Consider the following 16,464-nt stretch of genomic DNA (forward strand, 5'->3'; position numbering starts at 1 on the left):
TTGGGCTATTTTGAGCTATTCTTATAAAACTGTCAGAATGTATGAGCAGCTGACCCAGCATGTAAAGGGTTCTGCCCTCCAGCACAGAGCCAGCCTGGAACACAGGGAGGAAAGGGTTACATTCTCTGTGGGCGGGGCATACGTTTGGCAATGTATTGTATATTAATGTAAGGGGCGGGGCCAAGCAGGATACATTCTGTCTTCTAGCTTTAATATTCATGAGGGGGCGTGTCTTTGCCTTTCGGATCCTGGCTGCAGCTGACAGCTGGAGAGAGTCACCGGGAGACCCAGACTCACAGGAGGACATCCTGGGACTACAGCCCCGGACCACACCGGGAGAGCCTGTCCCCACACGGGGCATCATGTACTGGGAGACTACAGGGCCTGCTGAGCCCGCTTAACCAGGAGCCTGCACCCCATTATAACCTGGGCATCCCAGCACCCCATTCCAGCCTCCACAGACCCCCATCTTCCTGCACCCCAACCCTGCAAGCCAGCACCCCACCACTACACCCCAGACAAACATCAATACAGCCCTGGACCACTCCAAAACAGACTGCACCCCATTATAATCTGGGCATCCCAGCACCCCATTCAGCCTCCACAGACCCCCATCTTCCTGCACCCCAACCCTGCAAGCCAGCACCCCACCACTACACCCCCGGACAAACATCAATACAGCCCTGAACCACTTCAAACAGACTGCACCTCATTATAATCTGGGCATCCCAGCACCCCATTCCAGCCTACACTGCCCCCCACAAACTGCACCCCAACCCTGCAAGCCAGCACTCCACCATTACACCTCTGACAAACATTAATACAGCACTGGACCACTTCAACACAGACTGCACCCCATTATAACCTGGGCATCCTAGCACCCCATTCTAGCCTTCACTGCCCCCCATTCCCTGCAACCAAACCCTGCAAGCCAGCACCCCACCATTGCACCCCCTGGCAAATATTAATACAGCCCAGAACCACTTCAACACAGTCTGCACCCCATTATAACCTGGATACCCCAGCACCCCATTCCAACCTTCACTGATCCCCCACTTCCTGTACAAACTCAGTCCTGCCAACTAGCACTGCACCCCTGTCATTCAGTCCAGAACCACTATACTAACACTCCAAACTGCACATCCTGCACCCCATTATAGCCTGGGCATCCCAGCACCCCATATCAGCCTTTACTGCCTTCTTAACTCACTCAAACCAAGCCCTGCAAGATAACACCCCATCATTGCACCTCCTGCCAAACACCCCTACAGCACAAGACCACTATACCTACACCCCACATCTGCACCGATCTCACCCTATAATTACACTAGCCAATTCCCATCACTGCATCCTATTATCAGAGTACCATTATTGCACCTTTATACAATATTTCTCTCAGTAGGTACCCAGTGCCAGCCTCCCTGAACCTATCTCCTGTTCATATCCTTCCATTTCCCAGTTGCATATCACTTCCTGCCCCTCAAATATTCCCAATTTCTGACCCCTAGCCACTACTCACTTAACCCCATTTCTGATCCAGACCTTCTCGGACTACTTTGGACACATTGTATCCTTTCATTCTTCAAGGATAGAATATCTGAACATTCCACACTTTTTATATTCACACTTTTTATTTAGCACCCCCACATTTTGGGGGTTTATCCTTTAAATCAATTGAATGTTCATACTGTATTATTTTGGTCTCTGATCCCAAAGCCCCCTGAATGTCTCCACCTGTCACCATTTCACCTGCACCACATCTAGTCCCCATGGATGTCGCTGAGAATTGCTGACCCTACCATCAAGACATACAATGGAGAGTGTTACTGTCCCCCAGGACAGGAGCTTTCATAGCCCCTTCCTGGAGCTGGAGGACTTCACAGAGGCAGATTTCATGAGCAATGTGGTAAGGACACAACGTGTATAGTGTGGGGGTATATTTATTGCTAGTGCGGTATATGACCTTATATACCATGATGCGCCGGGAAAATTAAATGCATATTCTATACAGTCGAGTTACAAAAAATAACTATTAACTAATTAGCTGTCAGGATGGCCCATATAACACTCTTCTGATTTACCCACTGCCAGTGATATTAGTAGCCCCTGTAACTAGTGAACCCTATTGCCAATGAGTTTAATAGCCTCTGCAATAGTGACTCCCCTGCCATTGGCAATATTGTCAATACCCTGTATATAATAAACCTGGCCCCTCACTGCCAAAAATGATTAGGCTCTGTAATGAATGACCAGACTACCATTACCAATATATATTGGAGATGCTAACTAGTGCCCCACCATTGCCAATTAGTTTAATATCCTCTGTAATTAAGTTACCCTACCATTGCCAATAATTCGGTAGCTCCATAACTTTGGATCTGCTAACTGCCTCTGAACAGTGCTGACCCCCCACTTAGTATAGCAGCCCCTGTAAATAGTGACTATTACTTTGCCAGTGACTTTTATAGCCCATGTAATTAGTGACCTCCAACTGCTAATGGGTTTAGTATCCCCTGGAATCAGTGAGCTCCCCAATGCCAATGAATTTAGTTGCCCATGATATAACAAGTGACCCACCCCTCTCCCCCAATGTGCTTAGTAGCCCCTGACATTAGGGTTCACATCACTGCCAATGAGTTTATCAGAACCTGTAATTAGTGACCACCCACTGTCAGTGAGCTTTGTAGCCCCTGTAATTAGTGACGACCCAAATTGTTAATGAAGTTAGTAGCCCCTCTAATTTGTGCTTCCCACAATAACCCACGATAAGATGCTGACATTGTGTTTGAATTGAATTGCATGCTCTTGGGTTCAGTTCTGTCATGTCTATTGTACTGGGAGCTGAAGGCTCAGTTACAGTAAGGCAGACCTGTCATCTCCAATTACAGAACATAAGCGTTTTCTCCTCAGAGAACACAGACGTTTTTCCTTTAGTTTTCCGTTGGCAGTACCGTCTTCTCTATAATACATTTTAAATTGCAGGTTGTGCTATTGGCTTCTTACAGCAGCTCCAATCTAGCCCTTCCACAGCGGCTGGGACTTGTATTCTGGAAGAGATTGCTTTGTGGCACATTGAAATCAGTCTTTCAAAAAGCCTGCAGCTTGAAGTGTGATAAGGACTAATAGTCCTTCCTTCATATCGCTCACTCTTTCTTTAACTATTGGGAACGCCCAAATGTCCATAGTTAAATGACGGTGATTGCAAAGTTTGGAAAAACAGATGACTGTAAACCATTCTGGTTACCAAGCGTTTAGCAGTTCTATTAGGGGTAACCTACCTGTAGCAATCTAGTTGTTTAACTGCAAGTCCTATGATCCTCAGATGCTTATTGATTAAACAGTTAATGTCAGTGAGCTGACAATTTAGTAAAATTTAGGCCGAGTTAGAATACATTGTCTCTAGGCCTAAACTCTGCAACTTGTTCTCCAATGTGTGAAAGCTCACTTTGCCCTGTGTATCTCTGACGTGTCATTATATGAGAACATCGCCTATAGGTGTGCATCTGTGATCCTAGATTGGCAAGATTCGATGGATGTTGCAATCACAAATATGGGAAGCATGCTGCTGTCTGGATACAGTATATTGCATTACTGTCTGATCCAAACACTTGACACTAGAGTTCCCATTTATATAGCTTTGTGCCACCGTTCTTGGATACCGCCAATGGATAAATGTTCATAGTGTTGAGTGTGCGTCATCAAACTCATTTAGATTTGATGATTTTTATTGGAAATGTCATTGTCAATATGGAATGTGGAAAACATCAAGCGACATTGGAGCTCTGCATTCGTAAGAGTGGAGTGTCAGAGCTTGTTTCAAGATTAAGCTACTTTTAATGACGCTGCAAGGGCTAGGGGATACTTAGGGTGAGGGTCTTACAGGATGATCCGAGGCTCTGAGGCCCCTGTCTAACCCTTGGACTCTAGGCAGTTGCCGATCGTCACCTTATGGTTTGTCCCATTCTGCTACCTTCCCTTGATGCAGTGGACTACAATTCTCATGATGCCCAGTCACTGTAAGAAGACAAGGTTTAATTTTGCCACTTGTTGATGACTTGAACAGGTGATGCTAATGTTTAACTTGTCATTTTAAAGGAACACTCCAATCACAATGTGGTTCTAATGTTTGGAGTGAATATGGTGTCAAGAGGTGCGCTGGCACACGCCCTCCCTCATTGTAAGCTGTCAAACCATTTAAGAACCTTTTGATGGCTAAGGAGCGCAGGCTCCGGTGCAGGGCTAGCTCATTGTTTGAGAATATCAGCTCATTGCTCTCAGCCAATGAGCTAAGCCCTGCACTGTCTTTTTAGATACTGCTTGGAAATGTTAGGACTGCACCCATTGCCTCCTAGCACCATTACCACCGCAATAATCTATATGTTTAAACTGCATATATAGTGTTTGAAGTTCCCTTTAACATGAATCAGGTTTGCTTGCCTTGACCATGTGATAAAACATACAGCATTTGTGACCACCTAATAGGGTCTGCCAGTCAGATGTCCTGTTTCCAGGACCACATGTATCGTAGACATTAGATCATAGCATACCTCACAACCTTTCAAATGAATAACTAGAGACACTTTAAGTTGTTTTCGTAGCACTATAGTGGCCTACAATGCCATGGGCGCATATTCAGAAAAAGGACAAGTGGCACTGCTGCTGGGTCCGGACCAGGGCCGGACTGGGAAGAAAATTCGGCCCGGGCATTTTTTAATCACAGCGGCCCACTAAGAAGGGGGCGGGGCAGAGAGGGTGTGTGTTTGGTCATCACTAATGACAAACACGCCCCCTCTCAAAGTGAGCATGTTGGTTCAATGCTCTTCCAGGGCAGACCATACGCAGAACTCTGCTAAAGAGCTCAAGCATGAGAAAAAAGCCCTGTATTTGTTCTGCACAGCGCAAGCAAATTTAATAACATGCTTGCACTGTGTTTCCTTGCAACTTGTCTCTGGTGTCTCTATAAATGGATACCAGGAGACAAAAATGCCAGGAAAGAGTATTGTGCATGTGTTTGGAGCCTGCTTGTGGTATTACGTGTGTGTAGAGTGAGCTGATTGTGGTGTGGTATTGTGTAATAAGGTCGGTTTTAGTTGTGTTGTGTTTGTGGTGTAATGTAATGCATATGTGGCTAGGGACTGTAGAGAATGTGTGTATAGGGGAATGTAGCAAGTGTGTGCATACAGGCTATAGTGTGTGTGTGTATAGGTGATGTAGTCCAGAAAAAAGGTGGTAGGTTAGCGCTAAAATTATAATGAACAGGCAGCAACCTTATAGAGGGTAACCCTCTAACCCTCTATATAAGGAATAAACAGTACAGAAAGAGAAAGGTTGCGCCAAGGAATAAATAGATGAAAAAAAAAAAATATATATATATATATACATATAAAAATATATATATATTTTTTTTTTATCTATAGGTGATGTAGTGTTTGTAGAGAGTGTGTGTTTAGGGGTGTAGTATGTGTTTGCTTACAAGGAATCTGGTGTGTGTATAGGGGATCCAGAGTGTGTGTGTGTGTGTGTGTGTATATATATATATATATATATATATATAGTCTAGTGTGTGTTTGAAGGACCCAGAATGTGTATAGGAGATCTAGTGAGTGTGCGTATATAACGGATTCAGAGTGTATATAGGGATCTAGTGTGTGTATGTGTGTAGATGATCCAGAGTTGGGTAAAGGATGTAGTGTGTGTCTGGAATGTAATGTGTTTAGGGGTGCAGTATGCGTGTGAGGGGTGCTGTGTGTGTGAGGGGTGCTATATTATATAACTATGTTTGGAAGTATTGTGTATGTGTGTGATGCAGTGTATCGGGGGGGGGGGGTGTATGTGAGGGGCGCAGTATGTGTGTGTGATGGATGTGGTGTGTGTGTTGTGTGTGTGAGGGTGCAGTGTGTGTGAGGGTGCTGTGTGTGATTGATTTGTGTGAGGGTGCTGTGTGTGATTGATTTGTGTGAGGGTGCTGGGTGTGAGAGTGCTGTGTGTGATGTGTGTGTGTGGGTGCGGTGTATGATGTGTGTGAGAGTGTTGTGTGTGAGAGTGTTTTGTGTGATGTGTGTGATGTGTGTGAGAGTGTTGTGTGTGATGTGTGTGAGTGCTGAGTGTGATAGTGCTGTGTATGATGTGTGAGTGCTGTGTATGATGTGTGAGTGCTGAGTGTGATGTGTGTGAGAGTGCTGAGTGTGATGTGTGTGAGTGCTGAGTGTGATAGTGTTGTGAGTGCTGAGTGTGATAGTGTTGTGTGTGAGAGTGTGAGAGTGCTGAGTGTGAGAGTGCTGTGTATGATGTGTGATGTGTGTGAGAGTGCTGTGTGTGATGTGTGTGAGAGTGCTGAGTGTGATGTGTGTGAGAGTGCTGAGTGTGATGTGTGTGAGAGTGCTGTGTGTAAATGTTGTGTGGGTAAATAAACAAATAAAAAATGAAGGGGGGTAAATACACAAATAATAAAACCGGGGGGAGCGGGGGTAAATAAACAAATAATAAAACTAAGGGGGTAAATAAACAAATAATAAAACTAGGGGGGTAAATAAACAAATACAAAACTAGGTGGGGGGTAAATAAACAAATAATACAACTAAGGGGGGTAAATAAAATAAAAAAAAACTAGGGGGTAAATAAACAAATAAAAAACTAGGGGGGTAAATAAACAAATAAAAAACTAGGGGGGTAAATAAACAAATAAAAAAACTAGGGGGGTATATAAACAAATAAAAAAAACTAGGGGGGTATATAAACAAATAAAAAAAACTAAGAATGCATTAAATCCCCCCCTCCCTTCTTACTTTTAGCCTGGGAGGGGGGGGGACAGGCATGGTGGTACCTGGGAGGGGGGGACTGGCAGTCGCACACGATCCCTGGTGATCCAGTGGTGAGTGTCGCGAGATCGGGGGCGTTGCCATAGCAACGCTCCCGATCTCGCGAGAGGAACCCAGCGGAGCTGCAAGAAAGAGCTCCGCCGGGTCCTCTCTCTCCCTCCCCAGCCGCAGGTCTATTTAAGTGGGCCAGTGAGGGAGATCTCTGATCTCCTCACTGGCCCGCCATGGCACACAGCGGGGCCGGCGCTCGGATAGTGCCGGCCCTGCATAGACCGGCAGGGGAGATCAGGGGACCTTCCCCTGCCGGTCTCGGCCCCTGGCCCCCGCGGCCCACCGGGCATTTGCCCGGTGTGCCCGATGGCCAGTCCGGGCCTGGTCCGGACTTCATGTCCCATAAGCCTCTGGGAGACAGGAGATTGTGGACTTAGTCAACATAGACCAGAATGAGAGTTTCTGATTGGTGGAGTCTCTTCTTAATCTTGGAGAGGTTGGTACATTTATTTTTTCACTTTTATAACACATTATCATTAAGAAATGGACGCAACTCCAACATGGAGTTTTTTGCTTGGGTACGTCTCTATCTGATGGTACATATGATGGTTGATGGTGTGGGAGTTGTAAACAATAAACACCCAGAGCAGGGGTAGGCAACCCTTTAGTAGTATTGCACCAAAACAAGATCTTAACCCCTTAAGGACCAAACTTCTGGAATAAAATGGAATCATGACATGTCACACACGTCATGTGTCCTTAAGGGGTTAAAGCCCCTTGGTGTACCGGTACTATTTTTTTAAATTGAGGTGTACATGTTCCCGTATTCTGCCTGTGGTATTTATGGGGGCTGCAGTTGCTTTGTAGCGTTGTATTTGTGCGTATATGGGCTGTTATATAGTATATGTTCACGAGTAGTTTGAGGTGTTGTGTATGACACCTATGCATGCAGGCTGTGTATGGGGGCTGCTTGTGGAATTGTAAGTGTGAGAGGCTGCATGTGGGGTTGTGTGCATGTATGTGGATTGTCAGTGGTGCTGTGTTTGTGGGGACTGCGTGTTTGTGTGTGTTTGTGTGTGGGCCGTTTGTATTATTTGTATGAGGGGGAGGTTTATTCTGCAGCTCTGTCTATATCTATCAATGTGGATGGCTTCCCTGGGATCCATTGGAGACCGGGCGCCAGGTTCAGGTCAATGGCAGGAGCTGCGATAACTGCTGTGGACTGCTCTACTCCAGTGCAGATTCCCATTCACAGGTGATTAAAGGAAGTAATCTGAGATCACTTCCTCTAAGTGCTTCAATGCGTAAAATTCAGGAATGTTCGTCACCACCTGCAATCACCACTCAGTTTACACTATCTGATATATGACGTTCCACGGGGACTCCTGTTTGGCCAATGTTTGTCTCTGGCAGCCTTGAAAGCCATGCATGGCTGCTGTCCCTTGACCTAGAGGCCAGCAGGTAGTTCAATTCTAATCCGCAACTTTACTAAATGTATTAATCCAAATCACTCAGAGAGATAAATAACCGTCGCATCCTCCCTGATACTTTGCACTCTTAAATTTGGCCGCTTGGTCAAACATTGAACGCATAGAGATCACCTCTCCAAGTCTCTGAGTTAAATGTTCGTAGCCTTTTGACTGGCTGAGATTAATGAGATTCACTGCCATCAGCCGCTGCAGTGACAGGATTCACCCCCTGGTTTCACACAGTAATATTGTCATCTGGGATAATGTGAATCATAGAACATCTTAATGCAGATAGATACTTTGAGAGTCCGGACACCACATTTCATGATTTCATTACGGAGATGAAACAACTTATATGAGAAAAATATGCTGGAAGAAGTTCTTTGAATGAATGTCTCTGATTTAAACGATTCTTGTTCTGACCGTGCTTGTCTCCATGAATTGGAGGTTAAGTAGTTGGATATTTCTCAGCCCATCTTTCTTCTTATTGAAGTCAGACTGAGGGATATTATTTGGTACAACTTTTGGGCTGCAACTTCCAGACTCTCACCTTTAACTAATTTGTGATATTTAGATACAATGTTGCTCTTTTGTCTGTGGGGAACAATAATGATCTATTTCATTTTCTAAATCACATAATAGTACGTCAACACAGAACTGATAAATTCAAATTCTGTGATTTGTGTTTACTATGATGGCGCAGCATTCAGTATGAACAAGCAAAACATCTTAGATGGTGCATCATTTTATAAGAGTATGAGTCTTATCTATTGAAGGGCACATGCACTAAACATTGCTTCCTCTCGTTTGTAATCCATTTAACATGAAACGAAGAATGTGACGGCAGATCAGAACCATTCGGCCCATCTAGTCTGCCCAATTTTCTAAATACCGGTACTTTCATTAGTCTCTGGCCTTATCTTATAGTTAGGATAGCCTTATGCCTATCCCACGCATGCTTAAACTCCCTCACTGTGTTAACCTCTACCACTTCAGCTGGAAGGCTATTCCATGCATCCACTACCCTCTCAGTAAAGTAATACTTCCTGATATTATTTGTAAACCTTTGTCCCTCTAATTTAAGTCTATGTCCTCTTGTTGTGGTAGTTTTTCTTCTTTTGAATATAGTCTCCTCCTTTACTGTGTTGATTCCCTTTATGTATTTAAATGTTTCTATCATATCCCCCCTGTCTTGTCTTTCCTCCAAGTTATGTTCAGATCCTTTAACCTTTCCTGGTTATATAAGATTTATCCTGTAATCCAGCGGTTCCCAAATTGTGTGCCGCGGTGCCCCCAATATGATGATAGTACTGGGAACCATGCCTTCCTCTCCCCGGCCAGCTCTGCAGGACCGAAGGAGAGATCAGAGATCTCCGTCTCTGGCCCGCTAACACTGTATTGCTGGCAGCCGACAGGGGAGGGAGGGAGAGAGGACCCGGGGAAGCTCTAACTTGCACCTCTGCCGGGTTCTCCGCTCACGAGCTCGGAGTGTTGCCGCGTTTACCACGTCAACGCTCTGAATATTGCAAGAGTGAACTCTAGCAGCTCCTGAGGCTGCTAGAGTTCACTCTCACCACTGGGACCACCAAGGTTTCTCCATCGGACAACCAGGGATTGCCGGAAATGTCCCCCCTCCCAGGAAAGGTAAGCAGGGAGGGGGGTTCTGAAAATTATTATTTATAAAAAAATATATATATATTTATAAATTTGCCTTCCCACCCCCACACCACACAGTAACTCCCACCATACACACACACTGCTCCCCCCCACATACACTCTGCCCTTCCCCACACACATACTGCCCCCCCATACACAAACACATTACCCCCATACACACAATTGCCTACCAAAAACACACACTGCCCCTAAACACACAATTACCCCCAATACATACACACTTTGCCCCCTTACACACACATTACCCCCCATACACACACACTGTACCCCTCACACTCTGCCCCACACACATTGTACCTCTCACACAACTTGCCCCCCCACACACTGTGCCTCACAAACACACTGTACCCGTCATACAACCTGCCCCCACACACACACCGCCCCCATACACACTGTACCCCTCATGCACAAGCTACCCCACATACACACACACTGCATGCCTCACACATGTGCACACTGCACCCCTCACACACACGCACACTGCACCCCTCACACACACATACCCCTCACAAACACACACACACATATTGCACCCCTCACACACTACTGCCCCATATCCTTCTATAGCCCTTATCCCAGCAGATGTCAGGTAAGTTGTCAAACTCTTCTTAAACAGTTTGACTACTTACTCTGGGAGGGCACAATGTCACTACTGGCACCATAACCCATATAAAGTCGTTATTGTGCCTGGATTGTTTCTTTAAATAATCTACCAGTGCCCCTCCCAAGATTAGGTTCTGGATCTGCGCTTGAACGGCAAGCATTACTGCCGAACAGGGGCCCAGTATATGCCACTGCGCTGTACATATATACAACCTAGAACATTTTATGACTTTGGGCACCTTGGAAAAATATTAAAATATTAAGGGCACCTTGAACCAAAAATGTTTTGGAGCCACTGCTGTAATCCATGAACCAGTTTAGTAGCCCTTCTCTGAACTCTCTCTAAGGTATCAATATCCTTCTGAAAATACGGTCTCCAGTACTGCGTACAATACTCCAAGTGAGGCCTCACCAGTGTTCTGTACAATGGCATGAGCACTTCCCTCTTTCTACTGCTAATACCTCTCCCTATACAACCAAGCATTTTGCTAGCATTTCCTGCCGCTCTATTACATTGTCTGCCTACCTTTAAGTCATCAGAAATAATCACCCCTAAATCCCTTTCCTCAGATGTTGAGGTTAGGACTCTATCAAATATTCTGTACTCTGCCCTTGGGTTTTTACGTCCAAGATGCATCATTTTGTACTTATCCACATTAAATGTCAGTTACCACAACTCTGACCATGTTTCCAGTTTACCTAAATCATTTACCATTTTAACCAGTAAGATATCACTTAATAAATACTGTTCTGTTTGAAATTCTTTTTGACTGAAGATGATTGGCGTTCACTAATGATAACCTTATATTATTCATAAATATCTCCTACGTTTCTAAGTAAGTTATGGATAAGTCCCACTTATTCCAAAGGTTCATTTTGTTTAGGTTATGCTTGGGATTGCTGTCAATTTAATCTTGTTGGTGGACAGTTTCGTTGAAGACCTTGCTAATATTGTTGAGTTTGTGTTTAGCCTTCACAAGGTTACAGTTTAGTCTTCTTGAGTTTGTGTTTAGTATGCACAAGCTTCTAATTTAGTCTTCTTGAGTTCAAGGATAGCCTTTACTAGCCAGGACTTTATTCTTGCCTAAGTTAAGCTCTAACTTTGTTGAATTTAAATTTAAACCTGGTTGAGGCTGAGAATTATATTTTCAATGGATTTTGCCTGGCCAATGATGAAAATACAAATTCTCAGGAGTTAATATCAATGTATTATTGCTCTCTTACTGTGTCTAGTTTTCAATGACCATGGTTTAGCCTAACCAGGTTGGGTGTTCCTTTATGTAGTATTAGTCATTGTAGCTACGACTGACCTATTTGTAGACTCTTGAGTTACTTTTAGAAAACGGAATTGCTATCAGTCTCATATGATCACATGTTTTGGACTGGGGTAAATATTTGACTGACAACCTGCCTATTTGGGGGTCATTTTCAAAAGCGTGTGTCGAGCCGTTACATCTGGACTTAGTGACTGATTAATCCTGCAAGTTGTGTAAGGACTCTCTAGTCAAAGCTGGTGTCAATGGATTCATGTTAGAGTCATCAGACTTCGGATTAAAAATCATAGACCATTCTCCATAGTCACGTCTAATGGATTTAGATTAGGTTAGCTTTGGTGATTGGGGCACCAGTAATGTATTAAAGGTCAGTTCCACAAATGTCTGTGTTCGTCCTACTGATTGGAGGGAGAATTACTGGGAGGGCTCTTTTGGGGAAACTGTAATATATTCCCACACCAGTTAAGTATTTGGTTATATTGGTGGTGGGAATAATTTATATTTACATTTATTTTTGTGCAGGTATCTTGATGTTTACTGGTCCCAATGACAGATCAGGTGTTGGCCTGATTCTCAATGATGGTAATTGCCACTAGCTGGCCCAGAACATTGATAGGGTCCATTCTTTTGCTCATGTTGGTTGGAGCCGGTTCCACTATAGGAGGACATTCTGTCCTTCTCACTGTTTCAACTTGCACATGGATCAGTAAATATTACAGACAGACGCTTCCCTTTTAAATCAGCTTGGAAAGACATTGAGAAACCCTACAAACAAAAAGTCTGCAGACCTCAATTTTAGCAGCCTCAAACAGGACGTTAAATGTTGTGAAAAATCAAGACTTCATGTATAGAATCCCAAGGGTGCAGGGAGGCGGATTCTGTAAGGAGATGGGAAATCAGGGATAGACAACTGAATTTTCTAAATATTTAGCCTAGTTAAAATGGAACAAACTAGGGCGCTAACATTCTATGGCTTCGATTTAATATTTTTGGGTAAGCTTTTCAAATTATTTCATGTTTCTGGATGAACTTTTAAAATTAGTTTGCCAAAAAAATGTTAACTCACCCCGCATTACATTCATCACAAGTTTGACGCTCACAAATTCACAATAAACATTGTGATAGAATATTCATTTTTAAAAGCCCTGTGTCTTTGCAAATGCAAAATATTAGACAATAGTTGACGCTCTGACATTTTAAAGCGTACATTGTAACATTGGCTATTTATTCTGCGCACCTTTTTACCATTTAAATGCGAACTCTCGATTATTCAGACTTACCGGTGGGATTACAGCCCCCATAAATCTCATAAAAATCTAATTATCAGTAAACTGAAAGCTGTTAACAAAGCATAACAGCTGAATAAACCTTCCTTGTCTAAATGTCCAAAATGCCATTGCATTTGCTGTAATCTGTTTGTATACATTTTAGATGTTGACGTAGAAGGCACATTCTAAATGTCTCCGAGAAATAGGACTTGCAATTATGATGCTGCGGGCGCGTGACCCAAGCGTCCTTAAAAGGCCTCACAAAATATGGCATTTAGAAGGTTGCCATTAAGGGAAAGGCCAGGATTGATGAAGGTATTTGGATTTGGGGGATCGTTAGTGTTGGGGTAGTGTAGACTGGCTTCCCCAAACTCCGGCCCTACAGATGTTGATGAACTACAACTCCCATGATTCTATGAATGAAATAGGCTGAGAATCATGGGAGTTGTATATTTCTGACCCCACTCAAACCCTACGGAACCAGTACCGCAAACATTCTTTTTATTGTCCCATTTGTTTTGTGATAGCCCAAACCCTCAGATTGAAAGGCTACATCTTCCCCAATTCTTAAACAGGCAAAGAGTGATGGGAGTTGTAATCCAAAAACCTTTGAGGGGACGGAGTTTGACAACCCTGATTGAATGATGCTGTGTTCCACGGACCCCAGCTTTATTATTGTCTCATGCTTTTTTATCCGTGGCTTTTTAAATTAACTTTTTTTAACTTCATGTTTTTTACAATGAACCAACTAGTCTCTTCCATTCCCCCATGCAGCACTGGGCCGAACCTCGCACTCTGCATACATCCTGACCAAACGGCAGTGTTCAGACAGGACTGACGGAAAGGAAGTGATTTAAGCATAATATTTACAGTCAGTTATAGGAGTTTGCTGTGTGTGTGTGTGTGTGTGTGTGTGTGCGGGGGGGGGGGGATTCTTACAGAGAGGAGCGCCAGAAAATGGACTTACAGGGGTTTATTTGCGAAACACTGAAATGTAGTGAACCGAAACCCAAATCGGAAAATGTAGCCATAAATAGCTGATCAGAAAAAACATCCAACACAACTTCAATAACAGTTTGACCATTTTAGCCTAAATGTTGTGATCCAGTTTTCACTACTTAGCGAATAAGCACCAGACCATTATTATTTGCAGTGGCGGGGGTCCTATACTGGTCACTGAATGAGTTGCTTATTTAGGGGTTAGTTATTAACTCACTGCTCTCCCTTGAGCTGTAGCTCAGTCTCTTACTCACCACCTCCTACAGCTTAGGGGTCTGTCTCTGACTCATCCCCCCCCCCCCCCCCCCTGTCCGCTACTCTGTGCAAAGTTGGGGGTCAGTCTGTGACTCATTGTACTGAAATGTCTCCCTATGTCAAGTAATACCGACATTATATCCTGGGAAATCTACACTCTCCTTGTAAACCTTAGTAAATGTTTAGTTCTGATCTAATTTTCACACGTACATTTTCTTTCTCATTTTTTCTCTCTCACCCTTTTCTCTCCGTCTGTTTCTTTCTGCCCCTCCCTTCTTTGTATTTTCTCTTATTTTTCCTTTCCCTCAATACTGACATTTTCCATCCTGGTTCGCATATCCTGGAGCCGTCCAAGTGCCTTGTTTAAATGCAAACAGCAGGCAGAGGTGAAGGCGCTGTGTTCTAGTAGTGTGCGTTGTGGGTGAGGAGTGTCTGCCTGTGTGTTAGTTTTTTTATAAGACCTGTCTTCTCACCAGCTGCCACTTTGATCAGTTATTTACTAAAGTGTTGGGATTTCAGATTTTATGTCGAAAAAGCCAAGTGAGAAAAGAAAATATCTCCACGTCAGTTTTATTTTTCATTTGACTATTTTGGTGTAAAACTTCACTTTAACCCCTTAAGGACACATGACATGTGTGACATGTCTTGATTCCCTTTTATTCCAGAAGTTTGGTCCTTAAGGGGTTAAAATCGTATTCCTAGCACTGTAGTACCCTGTAGTCTCAGCCAATGTCACAGCCGTCAATGCTTTCCTATGGGGTTTTAGCTTACGCTGGAATTCCTCATGCAGAACTTGAGGACGTCCAGCGTCAGGTGACCAAAATTCGCCTAACGACCTGGAAGAGCCTCTACTGGTTGTCTGGGAGACAACCTTGCAAGGTAATTATTGCAGTTTATCAATAACAGGGATAAACTGACAGGGACTCTGCACCCAGACCACTTCAATGAGCTGAAGTGGTCTGGGTGCCTATAGTGTCCCTTTAAAGTCCCAACAATTCAAACATTGGTTAATAGCTCTGCAATCAGACAGCTAAATGTTGGGCCTAAAATATCTCCGCACGCGATGCTAGGGCTGCCAACTTGCCAATTCCACCATCTTTTCCTGGACACATCGTTAATACGTAGTGATGGGCAGCACTTGGAAATGTTACATTCAAATGTTTTGCTTGGGAAATCTGTAGTTATTTACTATGGTGAGAATTCATGGTGAATTTCAAATGTAAGGCCAGAGTAGCTGAATGGAAAGCATAGCTGAATTAGATTCTTTTTTTCCAGTGCTACTTGACTTTAAGTTTGACATTCCGTTTGAATTCAGTTTGAATCCCCTGTTTAGTGAATTACCTTGCAAATGATTAGGTGAGAACTGCAAAGGGAAGACCAAAGTAGCCCAACTGAGAGCATACGTGACTGGGAGAATTTTTCCAATTCAGCTATTTTGACCTTAAATTTGAAATTCACTTTGAATGCGCTTTGAATTTTCTGTGATTCTCACGTCAGCTCCTTGACTTGAAGAATTGATGGTGGATCCATATCTGCATATTTCTTCACATAATTGGCCCTGTTTGGGGCTTAAATCCCTCTGCCTCCCCCTTCTATACTATATTTTTTATTTATTTATATATTACTGGTATTTATAAAGAGCAAAACATATTTAGCAGCGCTGTACAATTGGGAAAAAGACAATACAATAAGAACAGACCGATACAACAGGTAGAGGGCTCGCCCGTGAGTTTACAATCTAAAGGTAAACTGTGGAGGTGAGACAAAAGGTAACAGAGGAATTTGTACGACATGGCATAGAGAGTTAATGGTATCACTGTAGCAGCTGGTAGCATGTGATGCCCCTCTTTTCCATGAGCTCCAGATTGTTGATGTGTATAACAGAGCTCCACAGCAATAATACTCCCAGTAATGTGTCTGAGTGTATAACAGAGCTCCACAGCATAAATAATCCCAGTAATGTGTCTGAGTGTATAACAGAGCTCCACAGCATAAATAATCCCAGTAATGTGTCTGAGTGTATAACAGAGCTCCACAGCAATAATACTCCCAGTAATGTGTCTGAGTGTATAACAGAGCTCCACAGCAATAATACTCCCAGTAATGTGTC

At 43.6% G+C, this 16,464-nt stretch overlaps 1 protein-coding gene across 2 annotated transcripts in view; it reads left to right on the plus strand.

The window, feature by feature from the left end:
* Positions 1-250: 250 nt before the first annotated feature.
* The window catches only part of CREB3L1 (cAMP responsive element binding protein 3 like 1), a 49,751-nt gene continuing 33,537 nt past the window's right edge, over positions 251-16,464 (plus strand). For both annotated transcript variants that reach the window (XM_063438733.1, XM_063438734.1), the window contains exon 1: positions 251-1,906. In XM_063438733.1, coding sequence (XP_063294803.1) covers positions 1,814-1,906 — 93 coding nt within the window. In that variant the 5' untranslated portion in view covers positions 251-1,813. The remainder of the gene's footprint in view (positions 1,907-16,464) is intronic.

This window comes from Pelobates fuscus, chromosome 12 (genome assembly GCF_036172605.1).
Source record: "Pelobates fuscus isolate aPelFus1 chromosome 12, aPelFus1.pri, whole genome shotgun sequence".
Taxonomy (NCBI): domain Eukaryota; kingdom Metazoa; phylum Chordata; class Amphibia; order Anura; family Pelobatidae; genus Pelobates; species Pelobates fuscus.